Raw genomic sequence first — 18,667 nt, 5'->3', positions numbered from 1 at the left:
GGCAAAATCTGCAGCATTGCAGGAAATTAACTGTGAAACGTAAATGTTTTCTCTCCGCTTTCAAGAGGGTGGCCGCTAAAATGTTTTGCTCGCAAGGTGGGTGGGGGCCAACAATTTTTTACTTAGGGTCCCCAAAAGGCTATCCATACCTGGCTCTGACTGCATGTGTGAGTATGGATGTGGGTACACAGACCCGCAAGCCACTGCAGCCCCTCATGATGAGCTATGATTTTTTGTTGTTGTTGTGGCCCCCTCCCCCATCAAAGTTGCCCATCCTTTTTGTAACTAATAGTGAGACACTCAACTCAGACTGGCAGGCATCCTATTGAGAGCAGAGAAGAGAATCCAGCATGTCTGCTGTAGCTATAGAGATAGATACTGTATGTCTATATCTCTGTCAGCCAGGTGCTGCTGTTGCCCTGAGGGGGAAGAATAAATGAATGAGGTTTATGCAGTCTTTACGCTGTGCCTCACTCTGCCACCTGGTGGTGGGTTACAGTCAGTGCACTATCCAGCCCACAGGCTGCTGTTAGGGGTGGGGCTTGCTCTCTGGCAGCCTGACAATTCAGTTGCCTCTTTCAAACTTTTTTTAAAGAGCGCAGTGTTCATTTTCCCCCTCGAAGATCAAAGTATTTGCTTACAAAGATGTAGGAAATGCACTAATGTAGTGCCCTAAAGCATGATGGCGAGGACCGTTGTCTGTGAGGTGGAAACGGCTCTAAAGCATGACTATGGCATATCTGTGAGGTTGAAACCGCTTGTCTCTCGCCCTCCCCGGCAGCTCCCCTGGAAGTCCCTGACCAGTATCATAGAGTACTACTACATGTGGAAGACCACAGACAGATACGTACAGCAGAAACGGTTAAAAGCAGCGGAGGCAGAGAGCAAGTTGAAGCAAGTCTACATCCCCAACTAGTGAGTATCTATCTGGCTGGCTACTGGGGACTGGGATACTGTGATTCTTGTCAGACTCCTACAGCAGGTCCCAATTTGCACCCTGCCGCTAAGTATTTGGTCTTTGCAGATCGGAATGCTCTGTATAAGTGTAACTGGTAATGGTGGAGCGTCTGCAAACAATGGAGGGATGGTGCCAAAGGGTTAAGGGGATATTTGGGACTGGCTGCAGATGACGGTTCCCACTAGATGGTCAAGCTGCAAAGTTTTTTGGTCTTAACTTAAGGTTCGGGTTAGGCATAAGGTTATCAGTTAGGTTTAAAATCTGATTTTAAGAAGAGAAATTGTAGAAATTGGCGTGGTTTATGACTTTGCAACTTGCCCAGATAGTGACGACCGCAGATTATACAGTGCGTTGCATCTCTGTCTCTGATCCTCTGCCCACTTCCTCATAGCAACAAGCCCAACCCCAACCAGCTGAGTGTTAACAGTGTAAAGCCTGGAGGTGTGGGATGCCTGGTGAACGGCTCCGGGGCGGCAGCTGGAGCCGCAGTCGGAGCCGGGGGTTTGCCTGGAGCCCTGGGGGTGATATCAGTTCCCCCAGGACAGACCCCAGGTCTGGGCCGCGCCTGTGAAAGCTGCTACAGTGAGTAACGCCACAACTGTCCTGTTTCCTGGATGATGAAATAAAGACCACGATGTTAGAAAAGAGACCAGGAAGTTATCCTGGGAGTCAAGAGTACTCCTAGTACAGATATACAGTACCTCCTGAAGACCCTTGAGATTCACTCTCATCCTAGTATGATCTCTTCCCCATACTTGGGGAGCAAGGCCCCAAGCCAAGCCTACATCTCTATTGCTGTTCTTTAACAATGAAGGAGTGGGAGTTTTTAAGACGGAGAGCGAGGCAAAGCTCAGCTCACGCTGCAGTAGAATCTATTCAGAGCTATTTTAGTAGTGTTAATAAAGTCTTAAATGATTTAGTCTCACTGTGTGTGTGGGTGTCTCTCGACGTGTGTGTGTGTGTCCTCTTTCTCTGTGCATGTAGCCACCAGCTCGTACCAGTGGTACTCGTGGGGTCCCCCCAACATGCAGTGTCGTCTTTGTGCCTCCTGCTGGACCTACTGGAAGAAGTATGGAGGACTGAAGATGCCAACCAGACTGGAAGGAGAGCGGCCTGGACCCAACCGCAACAACATGGTAAACAAATCAAACTGAGATGTCATGTATAGAAACTGACCAGGAAAAACGTCCCGGCCCTTCTGTATAACAACTTACAACTTTTTGTCTTGGACTTCACTCTTGTCTCTGATTGTTGTCCGTTCTCTAACAATTTCTCATATCCTCGCTTTCTCTCTTCCCCCACCGCCAGTCTCCTCACAGTGTTCCCATGCGTCACGGTGGGAGCCCCAAGTTTGCTGTGAAGACGAAACAGGCCTTCTACCTACAGACCACCCAGGTGACACGCGCCGCCCGACGGGTTTGTCAGGACATCATCAGACCACGCTTCCTCGCCCGACACCCTTACCTCCCTCTCAATACAGTCCAAATCAAACAAGAGTGTGAGTACTGTACACCTCAACCCCTACCACCTCCTCACCACCCAAATCAAGGCGTAGCGAGAGTACGATGCGATGTAGACCTGGGTCCTGTTCATTAAGGCACCAAACGGACGAAAACTTGAGTAAAACAGGGAGGGACTACCTGAAATTGTCCAATAAGAAACGTTTGTTTTATTTTCCTGTTGCAAAATGTTTTGAAAGGTCTCAGTGGCTGTCTTATGTAACGGTCTGCTGAAATGTGGTACATGCATACTATACTGACTTTGTGGTGTATTTCAGGTGCGCTGCGGTTGCCAGACGAGCCCAAAAAGCCCTTGCCGCTGAAGCCAGTTGAGAGGAAGCCTCTGGAGTCTGTTGTCCGATATCTAGGTGAGGATCTGTTACGCCCATCTGTAGTCTTTCATTTTCAGTCTGCCTAATGGCATACTGTATTATATATTGTCTGTTTTAGCCAGTGTTGATTTTGCGATTTTTAAACTCATATCTTTCTGTTTTCTCTTCCTTTCTCTCCCTCCTGTCTCTTCTCCTCTGTGTCTTCTGTCCTCCTCTCTCCGGGTCCCCAGAGGCCCACCCGTGCCCTCCCAAACACGACCCCCCGCGTGGCCAGACGGTCACCACGGGTAGCCTGACACCCATCAAGTCCACACCCAACATTCTCAACAACGGCTCGCCCACCATCCTGGGCAAACGCACCTACGAGCAGCACAACGGCATTGATGGTGAGAGACCGAGGGAGAGGAGTAGAAAGGGGTTGGAGCCGTTGGGATGTTGATGGAAGACCGTTGTGGTCATTGCTGCACTCCATTGGGGTTTGAGTCTGCACCCCAACGTCTTGTGTCATTGCGGCCATCTTCCTTTTTCTTATTTTTTTGCGGCCTCCCTTCCTCCACCCCTCCCCCTCATCTCCCTTTGTCTCAATGTACTACTGTAGCTGGTTAAACATGCCCCTCTTTTTTTTCGCTCACCAACTTTCCGCCTTTCACTTTCTCTCTCTCTCCTTACCCCCCCTCTCTTTCTCCCTTGACAGTTTTATTATTTTTGCACCATCTGTCTCTGTCGCTTTCTCCTTTACCCCCTCTTTTTCTCTTGCACCGTTCTCTATTTTTTTTTTGGTTCTGCTCTCTCCATTTCTCTCTCGCTCTTTGTCTCTGTACATCCATCTCAGTAGGTTGTAGTGAAGGCTGGTTTCTTTCTCTGCTGTATATCGCTCTAGGCTACGGCGGGTGTTGTCATGGTAACGGAGCGGTAGCCAGGACCTATCTGGGACCGGAGTGAGACCAAAGGGGTGGTGTGGTTCGCTGGGACCTCGCCCCCTAATAACCCTTCTCTCCTGGACCACAGCAGGGCTAGTCCACACTCACTAGGGACTATGTCCATGTTCAGAACGGAGGAAGACCTGTCAATGTGTGTGTTACATAGAGATAGAAGGAGAAACGTGGAGAGTAACGGCGGGAGGGAGGGAGCTAGAGTGTGATTCTACTGCGTCTTCTAAGGCAGGGTTTCCCAAACTCAGTCCTGCCCCTCCCTGGGTGCACGTTTTGGATTTTGCCCCAGCACTACACAGCTGATTCAAATGATCAAAGCTTGATGCTGAGTTGGTTATTTGAATCAGCTGTGTAGTGCTAGGGCATTAAACCAAAACGTGCACCCAGGGAGGGCCCCAGGGCCGTGTTTGGGAAACCCTGCTCTTAGGGTGACTGCAGTGCAGGCTAGCTGGTATCTACAGACATCTTCTCTGGGTTTGGACGGGAGACAAGACTCCTAGAATACAGTTGAAGTCGGAAATTTACATACACTTAGGTTGGAGTCATTAACTCGTTTTTCAACCACTCCACACATTTCTTGTTATCAAACTATAGTATTGGCAAGTCGGTTAGGACATCTACTTTGTTCATGACACAAGTAATTTTTACAACAATTGTTTACAGACAGATTATTTCAGTTATAATTCACTGTATCACAATTCCAGTGGGTCAGAAGTTTACATACACGAAGTTGACTGTGCCTTTAAACAGCTTGGAAAAATTCAGAAAATGATGTCATGGCTTTAGAAGCTTCTGATAGGCTAATTGACATAATTTGAGTCAATTGGAGGTGTACCTGTGGATGTATTTCAAAGCCTACCTTCAAACTTAGTGCCTCTTTGCTTGACATCATGGGAAAAATCAAAAGAAATAAGCCAAGACCTCAGAAAAAAGTTGTGGACCTCCACAAGTCTGGTTCATCCTTGGGAGCAATTTCCAAACGCCTGAAGGTACCATGTTCATCTGTACAAACAATAGTACGCAAGTATAAACACCATGGGACCACGCAGCCATCATACCGCTCAGGAAGGAGACGCGTTCTGTCTCCTAGAGATGAACGTACTTTGGTGTGAAAAGTGCAATTCAATCCCAGAACAACAGCAAAGGACCTTGTGAAGATGCTGGAGGAAACAGGTACAAAAGTATCAATATCCACAGTAAGCGAGTCCTATATCAACATAACCTGTAAGGCCGCTCAGCAAGGAAGAAGCCACTGCTCCAAAACCGCCATAAAAAAAACAGACTACGGTTTGCAACTGCACATGGGGACAAAGATTGTACTTTTTAGAGAAATGTCCTCTGGTCTGATGACCATCGTTATATTTGGAGGAAAAAGGGGGATGCTTGCAAGCCGAAGAACACCATCCCAACCGTGAAGCACGGGGGTGGCAGCATCATGTTGTGGGGGTGCTTTGCTGCAGGAGGGACTGGTGCACTTCACAAAATAGATGGCGTCATGAGGATGGAAAATTGTGGCTATATTGAAGCAGCATCTCAATCTGGTTGCAAATGGGTCTTCCAAATGGACAGTGACCCCAAGCATACTTCCAAAGTTGTGGCAAAATGGCTTAAGGACAACAAAGTCAAGCTATTGGAGTGGCCATCACAAAGCCATGACCTGAATCCTATAGAATACTTGTGGGCTGAACTGAAAAAGTGTGTGTGAGCAAGGAGGCCTAAAAACCTGACTCAGTTACACCTGCTCTGTCAGGAGGAATGGGCCAAAATTCACCCAACTTATTGTGGGAAGCTTGTGGAAGGCTACCTGACACCTTTGACCTAAGTTCAACAATTTAAAGGCAATGCTACCATATACTAATTGAGTGTATATAAACTTCTGACCCTCTGGGAATGTGGTGAAAGAAATAAAAGCTGAAATAAATCATTCTCTCTACTATTATTCTGACATTTCACATTCTTAAAATAAAGTGGTGATCCTAACTGACCTAAGACAGGGAATTTTTGGCTAAGGTGCAAGTAAACGTCTGACTTCAACTGTAGTATGTGCTGTCTGTGCCTGACTAGTCTGAACGCCACTTCATGTCTCTCACTTTCATTTAGGGAAAATAATTGATCTGTCCTCTGTGGTTACGCACACGTCACGGACTGCACTACTACATTATTAACATGAATATGCTACAGCAAGTTTCCATCAATCTCATTGATGTGCTGTATGAACGGATCAGTCTGATTATAGCCCTGTTTACACAATTGTCTATCTAATAAGACACCCTTCTGTCTGGAGTGGGGGTCAGGGTTTGGGACAGGAAGTGTGTCACTGGGTTGAGTTGATCTCCTGCTGCAGGGCAGATGAACATGCAGTACTACGGAAGACCAACAGGGGGCGGGAGAGGTCAGCGCATGAACATGCAGTACTACAGAAGACCAACAGGGGGCGGGAGAGGTCAGCGCATGAACATGCAGTACTACAGAAGACCAACAGGGGGCGCGAGGGGTCAGGCATGAACATGAATTAATACAGAAGACCAACAGGGGACAGCAGAGGTCAGACATGAACATGCATTACTACAGAAGACCAACAGGGGGCAGGAGAGGTCAGGCATGAACATGCATTACTACAGAAGACCAACTGGGGGCAGGAGAGGTAACCTTTTAATTCTGCTGCTCCATCAGCATCAGTCGCTCAGTGCTGAAGGCAGCGCAAAGGCTTTACAATACACTAGAATCTTGATAGTGTGTCTGCTAGCCATGGGCACGGGTATTAGAATATTTCAGTATCCGAGCAGACGTTAGTATTCCATTACTTGCAAGAGTATCCATTTTTACGGGGAAAAAAAATGTATAGGCCTATTTTAACAAAAAAGGCTGTCTAAAATGAAATTATGTACATTGCTACATAGCCTACAAGGATAGACCATTACATTAGACATTTTAATAAAGCAGTTTTAGGACAGTTGTTATGAGTGTGCCCCATTTACCATAAAGATGTTCCGGTAGCCTACACACTTTTCACACTTGTAGCGTGTTATTGTCTGCCAATCAAAGAGTACAGTACAGTCAGAGGCTCCGTGTGTAGCAAGTGAAGTGGGAGATTTCTAATCAATGCAAAATGGAATTTAAAATGATGGGATTCAGTTGGCTAAATGAGGGAGTAGGCTACAATTACAATGGTCAACCAACCGGTATATGATGTTTTAATATGGAGTTGTTGTAGACAAGGACGGGGAGCGCAGCAAGATAGCCTCGTTACGTTAGCTAGCTAGCTTCTTTACATCGATTAGATGCAGTCGAGACCGACACTACCAGATGAGATGATGAGAGAACCTTTCGCAGCAACACGCTTGTCTAACTAGCGCAAGTTTGGCTACTCTGTCTGTTCCAAAAAAGTGTTGTCTATCTGGGGGGGAAATCATGATATTATTTAAATAGTGCAATTTCGCATGCACACCCTAGTGACTGTATTAATATCCATCTCCCCTCCGCTAGGTATGAAGCCCAAAGCCCCTCAGTGGGATATCATGGCCAAGAGGACAGCTGAGCCAGGCCGGACCACCTCTGCCCCTATGCAGCAGGTACATGAACTGGACTGACTGACCACAGCAGGAACCTCACTACAACCTTTACACAAGGTAGGACACCTCTCGTTCAAGGATTCATTTGTCGGCTGATTGATTTGATGTATTTGTTATTTCAGTGACTTTCATCTGTCAAGATGTCCTGTCGATATGGGCTCATAAGATACTAGATATTCCAAAAGTAATGCATTTACAGTGTTAAGTAGTACTTTATTGTATTCTGCAGTAGAATCGTATAGTGGAGTATAAGAGATGAAGTCTAAAACAGTCTTGTTTTCTTACCCCAGGTAAATGGAATGTATTTTTCCACATCCAGAGATGCAGTTGGGGGGATTTGAGTGGAGGAGGGCTGACAGCCGCAGCACCGTCATTGATTGTCCATCATCTCACCCAATCAGCACGAGCCTGCAAAACTGTCAAAGACCAATGGACCAATGTGTCTTTGGGAATGGAAGGAATGGCTCTAAGGCTTTGGCCTATCAGAAGACTTCCTGACTCTACAGGACTGTGTCTATTACCTAACCTTGTTATTACTGTCATTATTGTAATTATCATTTGTTTTGTTTTTTACCAACTATAACCCGACAGCTTATCAGTTTAATTGTTCATTAAAAAAAAACGATAACTTAGTTGCATGACAACTTCTTGGCGTTGTTGCGTGGAAAACCCCTGTGGAAAAGGGTGAAAGAACGACTGTGTATTGTAATATAAGCCATTTTGCATTTTTATTTTTTACATGTTTATTAAATACACGACAAGGAGACAACGATTAATTTCAATGACATAAGAATAACTCCTTGGTTGTTAATTGTTTCATTCTTTTGAAAGCTTCTAGAGTTTTCCGATTCTGTTTTGTGAGCAGGCCCGACCCTATTTGGCCCGAGAGGTTTAACTTATTGAGAAAGACTGAAACATGCTGTTTTTTTTCTACCTTTTTCACAAGTGATGCATCTATGCTTCAATGATGTAATTAAAAAGATGATTTTTTTTTCTTTCTCTCGTGTGGGATTACTGTTCTGGTTGTGGAACTCCTAGGGGTGTGTCCCAAATGGCACCCTACATTTTACATAGTGCAGTCCTTTTGACCATAGGGCTCAGGGTTCTGGTCAAAAGTAATGCACAATATAAATCGATATAGTAGAGGATCACGGTATTTTGACGATATTATATGGATTCTTTGACTCCCAAGTAACGATTCTATAAGATATACGTTTTTGCTAGGGTAGGTGGCTAGCGCTAGTCGGCTGTACCTGTGCCAAAACGCCAGTATTTTTTCTTCTATATGTTGGCCTCAATCTTATTTTTAAGTGGTGAGACGACATGTTTTCAGCACTTTTATTGCCATGATGGATCAGCTTTTTTTTTTTTCTCATGGCTTCTTGTACCTCTGCAGCAGATACCATGAGCAATATGTTTAGAACATCGAATCAGAATAAAACCGAACTACCGAATTGCAGTACATATAGAATTGAGAGCGATAAATCGTGATGTATATAGTATGGCAGGCACCGGAGGCTGGTGAGGGGAGGATGACTCCTAATTACTGCAATGGAGTGAATGTTTGATATATTAATAAGCTGTTCCAGCCATTACTATGAGCCTGTCCTCCCCAATTAATGTGCCACCAACCACCTGTGATTGCAATACATTGTATTCCACCTAAGTATTTTGATACCTCTGAGGTCCCTGGCAATTCCCAGTCCTACTATAGGGGTGTATATAGGGACTATATTGAATCTGATCTTTAGACTTCCAATTTACACCATACCACCTCCATATGTGGATCTCAATCCTGATACAAACCCAATCTGACGTATGTGACCTCTGGGCGCTGAGATCTTATTTTTTACTGATTTACAACTGCAGAGGTTTGGCCCTGCCCACTCCTAAAGTACTTAGCGGTCACACAGGTTCTGTCAATGACAGACAGTTTTAGAGACAAGGCTCTATATCAGGTTCAGGGAATGAGTCAATTTCAATTCTAATGGAAACTGCAACTCCAATTCCTGAGCTGTTTCTACCTGGTCAATGCTTATGGTGACTGGAGTCCAGTGTGGCTCAGTTGGTAAGAGCGTTGCAATAGAAATACCAAGATAGTGAGTTCAATTCCCACAGGTATTACATATAAAGGTGCTTAAGTTATGCACTCTGTACTGTGTGTTTGTATGTCCTCACTGTTTGTCAAGAGAAACTGTCTGCCTGGGGTAGAAAGGCCTTGGTCCTCTTCAGAAGGGCACACTGTAGCAAAGCGTTTAGCTATGGAAGATTGAAACTAAACCTGTTCTTACTGGACAAGTTCAGGTAGCACTGTACCTCTGCGTTTTAAAACGTTTCTCCCTACTGAACACGACCCAGCTCTGAATTCTGCCAGAGCTCAGTAAAACCCACTACTCACTGAGGTGAAGAAAGAGTTAATGAAAGATGCAAGAACAGCAGAAGTAGGGACCGTTCTGTCTCTGAGCATGTGCTGCTGCCGTTGTCCTGGCTGATACTGCAGTGAAGGAAAATGTGTCCATTTTCATTGGACAGTAGTCCCCTCCGGAATGGTGAATGAGCCTGTAACTGACGGTCAGACGATGTCCTGGTTGCGGATGGTGATTCTTCGCATTGCCCGTTGGTCCTGAGGTGCATTACCGTGGAATCTACAACCGTGGGCGACAATCTCCCGGTAAGATGTGCGGGTTGATATCATTTTTGTTCCACTTTACTGCCTACTTGAAACCGCACAGGACAGGGGTTAGACCAGGCTACAGGCTGTATTTTGGTCATCCTGACAGAGGAATTCAGTTTATTAAATTCATTGTTTTTTTACTCTGCTGCTCCACTTGACGCGCTGTCCATGGAGAGAACAATGTGAATAGCACATATTTCCCGCGGTTATAAACAATTGAGCGTTTCCCATTATTTGTATGTTTTTCCTATAATATTAGCCATTTTTATGCTCACTTATTCATATGAAAACTGTGTACTATTGGCATAGGCTACTGTAGGTTAGCCTAACATAAATGCAGCCCAAGCCATCACATGAGCAATCAATATTTGATTTGGGGGGAGTAGGCAAGGCATAGCCTATGGCATTACTAGGGCTGGCACAATTACCATATGACCGTGTAACCGAAGGTTATGGATGAGCAGTCATGAAAATAAAATAACCCATGAACTAAAAAATTGAGTCCGTTTCTGCAGTAACATGGACCCCTAACAACATGATGAAACTTTGTTGCTCCTTAATGAAATGTGGAATGTTCATTCAAAGGATCTTAACTGATGTGACTCATGCAATGGAATGTATTTTTTTTGTAATGTCAGTTGAGTTGAATCAACAAATCACAGCACATGTTGATGGGTACACTTCCTGCTTTTACTTTCTGCTTTGCTCCAATGGGTACACTCGCAATAGCCGCCAGACGCGGGTCCACTCATTATGCTATCATTGACTTGAATGGGAGTGCCTGTTCTATTCGTTTTATTTACAGTGCATTCTGAAAGTATTCAAACCCCTTGACTTTTTCCCCATTTTGTTACGTTACAGCCTTTTTCTAAAACACACATCTCTACACAAGGTCCCACAGTTGACTGTGCATGTCAGAGCAAAAACCAAGCCATGAGGTCGAAGGTCTTGTCCGTAGAGCTCCGAGATAGGATTGTGTCGAGACACAGATCTGGGGAAGGGTACCAAAAAATGTCTGCAGCATTGAAAGTCCCAAAGAACACAGTAGTCTCCATCATTTTTAAATGGAAGAAGTTTGGAACCACCCAAACTGAGCAATCGGGGGAGAAGGGCCTTGGTCAAGGAGGTGACCAAGAACCCGATGGTCACTCTGACAGAGCACCAGAGTTCCTATGTGGAGATGGGAGAACCTTCCAGAAGGACAACCATCTCTGCAGCACTCCACCAATCAGGCCTTTATGGTAGTGGCCAGACAGAAGCTGCTCCTCTGTTAAAAGCACAGCCCGCTTGGAGTTTGCCTAAAGGACTCTTCAGACCATGAGAAACAAGATTCTCTGGTCTAATGAAACCAAGATTGAACTCTTTGGCCTGAATGCCAAGCATCATGTCTGGAGGAAACCTGGCACCATCCCTACGGTGAAGCATGGTGGTGGCAGAATCATGCTGTGGAGATGTTTTTCAGCGGCAGGGACTGGGAGACTAGTCAGCAACGAGGGAAAGATGAACGGAGCAAAGTACAGAGAGATCCTTGATGAAAATCTCCAGAGTGCTCATGATCTCAGACTAGGGCGAAGCTTCACCTTCCAACCTTCCAACAAGACAACGACCCTAAGCACCCTGCAAAGACAATGCAGGAGTGGCTTCCGGACGAGTCTCTGAATGTCCTTGAGCGGCCCAGCCAGAGCCCGGACTTGAACCCGATCGAACATCTCTGGAGAGACCTGAAAATAGCTGAACAGCGACTCTCCCCATCCAGCCTGACAGAGATTGACAGGATCTGCAGAGAAGAATGGGGGAAACTTCCCAAATACAGGTGTACTAAGCTTGTAGCGTCATACCCAAGAAGACTCAAGGCTGTAATCGCTACCAAAGGTGCTTCAATAAAGTACTGAGTAAAGGGTCTGAATACTTATGTAAATATAATATTTCAATTTTAAATGTTTTATACATTTGCGAAAATGTATAAAAAACTGTTTTTGCTTTGTCATTATGGGGTATTGTGTGTAGATTGATGAGGGGAAAAAACAATACAATCCATTTTAGAATATGTCTTTAACGTAACAAAATGTGGAAAAAGTCAAGGGGTCTGAATACTTTCCCGAATTCACTGTATATGGCGGCACATGCAGTCAGGAGTGGAGGAGAGGAGATAATGTGCCAAAAAATCTAATAAAAAGGATTATTACTGGCCAATTACTGTCATCCAAAATTCCATGACCGTCACAGTCCTATATGGCATCAACATTTCTCCCACTATCAGTGGGGTTGCCGCAGTGAGGTTATTTGAGGTTGTCACAGTTTCAAACGTGAGAGAGAGGGGCATCCCCAAAATTAGTATCTCTATGGGGCAGCCGGCACAGTGATTCTGCAGTAACGGTAACTCCTCTCTTGGGCCTGCACAAGGAGTCGCGGCCAACCTGCAAGCCTTATTTACACACCCTGTTCCCTGTGTATTTTGACAAAGGGCAATAATTATTCACTCCAGATATCCACATGTGAATCTACTAAAGAGTTAACAAAATCTTAACAAAGTCTTTTCCTCTCAATTTGAGCATCCAGATCCCTAATCCCAGGGACATGACAAAGATGTTCGGATTAACTCCACATCCCAGGGTCTTTCATTCAAATTGAGAGAAGTAAAGAAAGACCACAGATGTACTTTTCTCTAAATCATTTAATTACAGATTTAACTTGGATACAGACAACACAGTAGGCCTACCATGTAATGAGAAAAACCCATCCACATTTTTGCATCTACATTTGGAAACGTCTTAATGCTTTTTGATAAACCTCGAGGGGATCGGTGTCCCTCCCGCGGGACGGTTGAGCTAACGTAGGCTAATGTGATCAGCATGAGGTTGTGAGTAACAAAAAAATTCCCAGGACAGACATATCTGATATAGATTAACAAGAATTCAAGCTTTCTGTCTATCTGCACTGTCCAATTTACAGTAGCTATTACAGTGAAGTAATACCATGCTATTGTTTGAGGAGTGCACAGTTATGAACTTGAAAATGTATTCATAAACCAATTGGGCACATTTGGGCAGTCTTGACACAACATTTTGAACAGATATGCAATGGTTCCTTGGATCAGTCGAAAACTTTGCACATACACTGCTGCCATCTAGTGGCCAAAATCTGGAGATCAAAGAAATGAAGGTGTGGCGGAGGTGTGTCTACAGATACTCCATATTCTGACCTTGACTTAATTCCTTCCTGATTCCACCACCTTTACGCGCGATGAAACAATTAATTAGGTTAAGCAACCTGTCATCTAGGCCTCCTTAATTATTTTCAGATAGATAAAACACCATTGTCCATGCACTGTAATTTACAAATTGATAAGAGTTATTGATAAGAGCTAGGTAAATGAGTAAACCGTTTGAATAAGGGAATTGTAAATATAAATGACAATTGTTTTAGATCTATTTTACCTTTATGATCGCGGGATACAAATGTGAAACCAGTCATATGGCATAAAACTGAAGCGTATCAACATATCACCTTTTCCACAGTTAAGTTTATCAAATGCTGGCTTTGTAACCTTGCAGAGATTACATTTGGAGACCCAAGCTATAGGCTTCTGTAGCCATGCGCAAATGACAGTATAGCTCCAAACCTACCAAGTTGATTTGTGATTTCTAGAATGTTTTAATAATACTGTATGCCTGGACGTGTCACTGTATTTTTAAACATTTGTATCATGTTGAAGATGCACTTTGCAGAAATCGCTCTGCCACTTCCTGGTTGCAAAATTTTTAATAGTTTGCTTAATTTCGGTTTATATGACAAAACAAATAGTGTAGAGAATCATTGTACCATCTAAACCGATATATTTTCTATAACAAAAATATGATATTTTCAGCTGTTTGTAGCTGGTGTACAAAACTGAAAGTAAAAGACGCAAAAACGAAACTTAAGAAGAGGCGGGCATAGAAATAGCGCACATAGAACAGATATTTATTTTAATTTTACTAGGCAAGTCAGTTAAGAACAAATTCTTATTTTCAATGACGGGCTAGGAACAGTGGGTTAACTGCCTTGTTCAGGGGCAGAACGACAGATTTTTACCTTGTCAGCTCGGGGATTTGATCTTGCAACCTTTCGGTTACTAGTAAAATGCTCTAACCACTTGGCTACTTGCCGCCCCGATATATAACTTCTTAGACTTGCTTTCAATGAGTGACAGATCTATAACACACATTTCTATGTGCATTTGAGTGGGTTGCCCAAAAAGTTACATATTGCAGCTTTAAATATTAGCCACTATCGTAGGCCTACTTAATCAGTTATTTCCACTTTAGTGTTAGTTTCCTTACATTTTGCATCATTACATTACATCGTTGGTTTACCTTTCTTTCCTCTGTCAAGTTTGTGCGGTTGTTCCTGAGGATCCCTAGCAATAGTAGATCACAGTTGTGCAATCATTTAGGACAGGTAGCATCGTTGAGTCATTATGGGAACGCAGACCATACGTAGCCGTTTAAACCTTTAAACCTGCCTACTGGAGCGTTACATGAGCATTTGAATCCCTCACGGAATCTTTCTCTCTCCGCTCCATCAGCATCACCCGGTTCTTTTTATATAATCCACCCAGCAATTTTCTCTCAGTGGATGACTCTCACAGTCAGACTGACCTCATCAGACTGTTTCATTCCTTCTGCGTCACATTCCTATTGGTGCGCAGTAGTATGTATTAGAGCTGTATGAAACCGATATTAGTGCTATTTATGGGCTGTTCCTACACCCTCTGAGCCCGTTGTACAGAAGCAGGTAGGGGTCCCAGGTGGCAGTGGGACTGAGAGTGGGGGCAGTGCCAAGACCCAGTAGGCAGTGCAGAACCTTCCTATTGATCTGGACCTAGAACCCAACACCTCATGCCAGGCAGCACAAATATAGAATAACAAGAACAGATCATCATGATCAATAAAAAGCAGTGAGAAGCCATTAAACTGTCCATTGATGCCAGGGAGGGAGCAATACCAAAACTGACATGACAACTGGGAGGTGGGGAGGTGGGAGAGGACCAGTGGTGTAAAGTACTTCATTAAGTACAAATACTTGAAAGTACTACTTCAGTTGTTTTTTGGGGCATCTGTATTTTACTTTACTACATTCCTAAAGAAAATGATGTAGTTTTTATTCCATACATTTTCCCTGATATCCAAAATACTCGTTACATTTTGAATGCTTAGCAGGACAGGAAAATGGTCTAATTCACACACCTATCAAGAGAACATCCCTGGTCATCCCTACTGCCTCTGATCTAGCGGACTCACTAAACACATGCTGAATTTGTAAATGATGTCTGAGTGTTGGAGCGTGCCCCTTGCTATCTGTAAATTAGAAAAACAAGAAAATGGTGCCGTCTGGTTTGCTTAGTGTAAGGAATTTTAAATTATTTGTAATTTTACTTTTACTTTTGATACGTAAGTGTATTTTAGCAATTACATTTTACTTTTGATTCTTAAGAATATTTCAAATCAAATATTTTTTGACTTTTAATCAAATAGGATTTTAATCAAATTTACTGGGTGACTTCCGCTTTTACTTGAGTCATTTTCTATTAAGGTATCATTACTTTTACTCAAGTATGACAATTTGGTACTTTTTCTACCACTGGAAAGCACCTACAACAACAACCACATCATAATCATCATCAACAACAACAACAACAACACCCAACAGTTCCAGGTCACTGCAGTGCCTTGCAAAAGTATTCATCCCCCTTGGCATTTTTCCTATTTGTTGCATTACAACCTGGAATTTAAATATATTTTTATTTGGATTTCATGTAATGGACATACACAAAATAGTCCAAATTGGTGATATGAAAAAAAATTACTTGTTTCAAAAAATAAAATAAAAAATAAAATGGAAAAGTGGTGCGTGCATATGTATTCCCCTCCTTTGCGATGAAGCCCCTAAATAAGATCTGGTGCAACCAATTACCTTCAGAAATCACATAATTAGTTAAATAAAGTCATCCTGTGTGCAATCTAAGTGTCACATGATCTGTCACATGATCTCAGTATATATACACCTGTTCTGAAAGGCCCCAGAGTCTGCAACACCACTAAGCAAGGCACACCACCAAGCAAGTGGCACCATGAAGACCAAGGAGCTCTCCAAACAGGTCAGTGACAAAGTTGTGGAGAAGTACAGATCAGGGTTGGGTTTAAAAAAATATTCAAAACTTTGAACATCCCATGGAGCACCATTAAATCCATTATTTAAAAATGGAAAGAATATGGCACCACAGCAAACCTGCCAAGGGAGGGCCGCCTACCAAAACTCATGGACTAGGCAATGGAGGGCATTAATCAGAGAGGCAACAAAGAGACCAAAGATAACCCTGAAGGAGCTGCAAAGCTCCACAGCGGAGATTGGAGTATCTGTCCATAGGATCACTTTAAGCCGTACACTCCACAGAGCTGGGCTTTACGGAAGAATGTCCAGAAAAAAAGTCATTGCTTAAAGAAAAAAATAAGCAAACACGTTTGGTGTTTGCCAAAAGGCATGTGGGAGACTCCCCAAACATATGGAAGAAGGTACTCTGGTCAGATGAGACTAAAATTGAGCTTTTTGGCCATCAAGGAAAAACGCTATATCTGGCGCAAACCCAACACTTCTCATCACCCCGAGAATACCATCGGCAGGGACTGGGAAACTGGTCAGAATTGAAGGAATAATGGGTGGCGCTAAATACAGGGAAATTCTTGAGGGAAACCTGTTTCAGTCTTCCAGAGATTTGAGACTGGGACGGAGGTTCACCTTCCAGCAGGACAATGACATTAAGCACACTGCTAAGCAACGCTCGAATGGTTTAAGGGGAAACATTTAAATGTCTTGGAATGGCCTAGTCAAAGCCCAGACCTCAATCCAATTGAGAATCTGTGGTATGACTTAAAGATTTCTGTACACCAGCGGAACCCATCCAACTTGAAGGAGCTGGAGCAGTTTTGCCTTGAAGAATGGGCAAAAATCCCAGTGGCTAGACGTGCCAAGCTTATAGAGACATACCCCAAGAGACTTGCAGCTGTAATTCCTACAAAAGGTGACTAACAAAGAATAGTTATGCACGCTCAAGTTTTCAGTTTTTTTGGCTTATTTCTTGTTTCACAATAACAAAAAAATTGCATCTTCAAAGTGGTAGGCATGTTGTGTAAATCAAATGATACAAACCTTCAAAAAATCTATTTTAATTCGAAATTGTAAGGAGACAAAATAGGAAAACTGCCAAGGGGGTGAATACTTTCGCAAGCCACTGTATGTCAGCCTTTAGCTCTGGGTCAAGCTGGGCTACAGAGGCATGCTAAAGGGTTTTGGGGTGTGGGTCAGGTGACACTGGTGGTAGAGACGTTATGAATGTTTTAGAGGCAGCAGGGGTGAGGCAGAGCATGTGGTGGAAGGGGGGCTATGGGGTGAGATAGGATATGGGGTGAGAGAGGGAGGGAGTCTGTGGGTAAGAGAGAGAGAGGGGGGAACTACATTTACATTACATTTAAGTCATTTAGCAGACGCTCTTATCCAGAGCGACTTACAAATTGGTGCATTCACCTTATGATATCCAGTGGAACAACCACTTTACAATAGTGCATCTAACTCTTTTAAGGGGGGGGGGGTTAGAAGGATTACTTTATCCTATCCTAGGTATTCCTTAAAGAGGTGAGGTTTCAGGTGTCTCCGGAAGGTGGTGATTGACTCCGCTGACCTGGCGTCGTGAGGGAGTTTGTTCCACCATTGGGGTGCCAGAGCAGCGAACAGTTTTGACTGGGCTGAGCGGGAACTGTACTTCCTCAGAGGTAGGGAGGCGAGCAGGCCAGAGGTGGATGAACGCAGTGCCCTTGTTTGGGTGTAGGGCCTGATCAGAGCCTGAAGGTACGGAGGTGCCGTTCCCCTCACAGCTCCGTAGGCAAGCACCATGGTCTTGTAGCGGATGCGAGCTTCAACTGGAAGCCAGTGGAGAGAGCGGAGGAGCGGGGTGACGTGAGAGAACTTGGGAAAGTTGAACACCAGACGGGCTGCGGCGTTCTGGATGAGTTGTAGGGGTTTAATGGCACAGGCAGGGAGCCCAGCCAACAGCGAGTTGCAGTAATCCAGACGGGAGATGACAAGTGCCTGGATTAGGACCTGCGCCGCTTCCTGCGTGAGGCAGGGTCGTACTCTGCGAATGTTGTAGAGCATGAACCTACAGGAACGGGTCACCGCCTTGATGTTAGTTGAGAACGACAGGGTGTTGTCCAGGATCACGCCAAGGTTCTTAGCACTCTGGGAGGAGGACACAATGGAGTTGTCAACCGTGATGGCGAGATCATGGAACGGGCAGTCCTTCCCCGGGAGGAAGAGCAGCTCCGTCTTGCCGAGGTTCAGCTTGAGGTGGTGATCCGTCATCCACACTGATATGTCTGCCAGACATGCAGAGATGCGATTCACCACCTGGTTATCAGAGGGGGGAAAGGAGAAGATTAATTGTGTGTCGTCTGCATAGCAATGATAGGAGAGACCATGTGAGGATATGACAGAGCCAAGTGACTTGGTGTATAGCGAGAATAGGAGAGGGCCTAGAACAGAGCCCTGGGGGACACCAGTGGTGAGAGCACGTGGTGCGGAGACAGATTCTCGCCACGCCACCTGGTAGGAGCGACCTGTCAGGTAGGACGCAATCCAAGCGTGGGCCGCGCCGGAGATGCCCAG

The 18,667-nt window shown here is 44.4% G+C and overlaps 1 protein-coding gene across 3 annotated transcripts in view; it reads left to right on the top strand.

Annotated features, from left to right (window-relative positions):
• Positions 1 to 8,288, top strand: part of mta1 (metastasis associated 1) — a 48,348-nt gene extending 40,060 nt beyond the window's left edge. The window contains exons 10-18 of one of the 3 annotated variants that reach the window (XR_011670625.1): positions 782 to 915; positions 1,350 to 1,540; positions 1,943 to 2,094; positions 2,267 to 2,456; positions 2,736 to 2,825; positions 3,020 to 3,175; positions 7,208 to 7,350; positions 7,416 to 7,477; positions 7,584 to 8,288. Coding sequence is in view for 2 of the 3 variants with exons in the window: in XM_071365411.1 (XP_071221512.1) it covers positions 782 to 915; positions 1,350 to 1,540; positions 1,943 to 2,094; positions 2,267 to 2,456; positions 2,736 to 2,825; positions 3,020 to 3,175; positions 7,208 to 7,311 (1,017 nt within the window). In the remaining variant the exon portion in view is untranslated. The remainder of the gene's footprint in view (positions 1 to 781; positions 916 to 1,349; positions 1,541 to 1,942; positions 2,095 to 2,266; positions 2,457 to 2,735; positions 2,826 to 3,019; positions 3,176 to 7,207; positions 7,351 to 7,415; positions 7,478 to 7,583) is intronic. The other 2 variants (XM_071365411.1, XM_071365410.1) reach the window with 2 other exon arrangements.
• The last annotated feature ends 10,379 nt before the right edge of the window (positions 8,289 to 18,667 follow it).

The sequence above is a fragment of the Salvelinus alpinus genome, chromosome 25, assembly GCF_045679555.1.
Source record: "Salvelinus alpinus chromosome 25, SLU_Salpinus.1, whole genome shotgun sequence".
NCBI lineage: Eukaryota > Metazoa > Chordata > Actinopteri > Salmoniformes > Salmonidae > Salvelinus > Salvelinus alpinus.
This window is presented reverse-complemented; position numbering and strand designations above follow the sequence as displayed.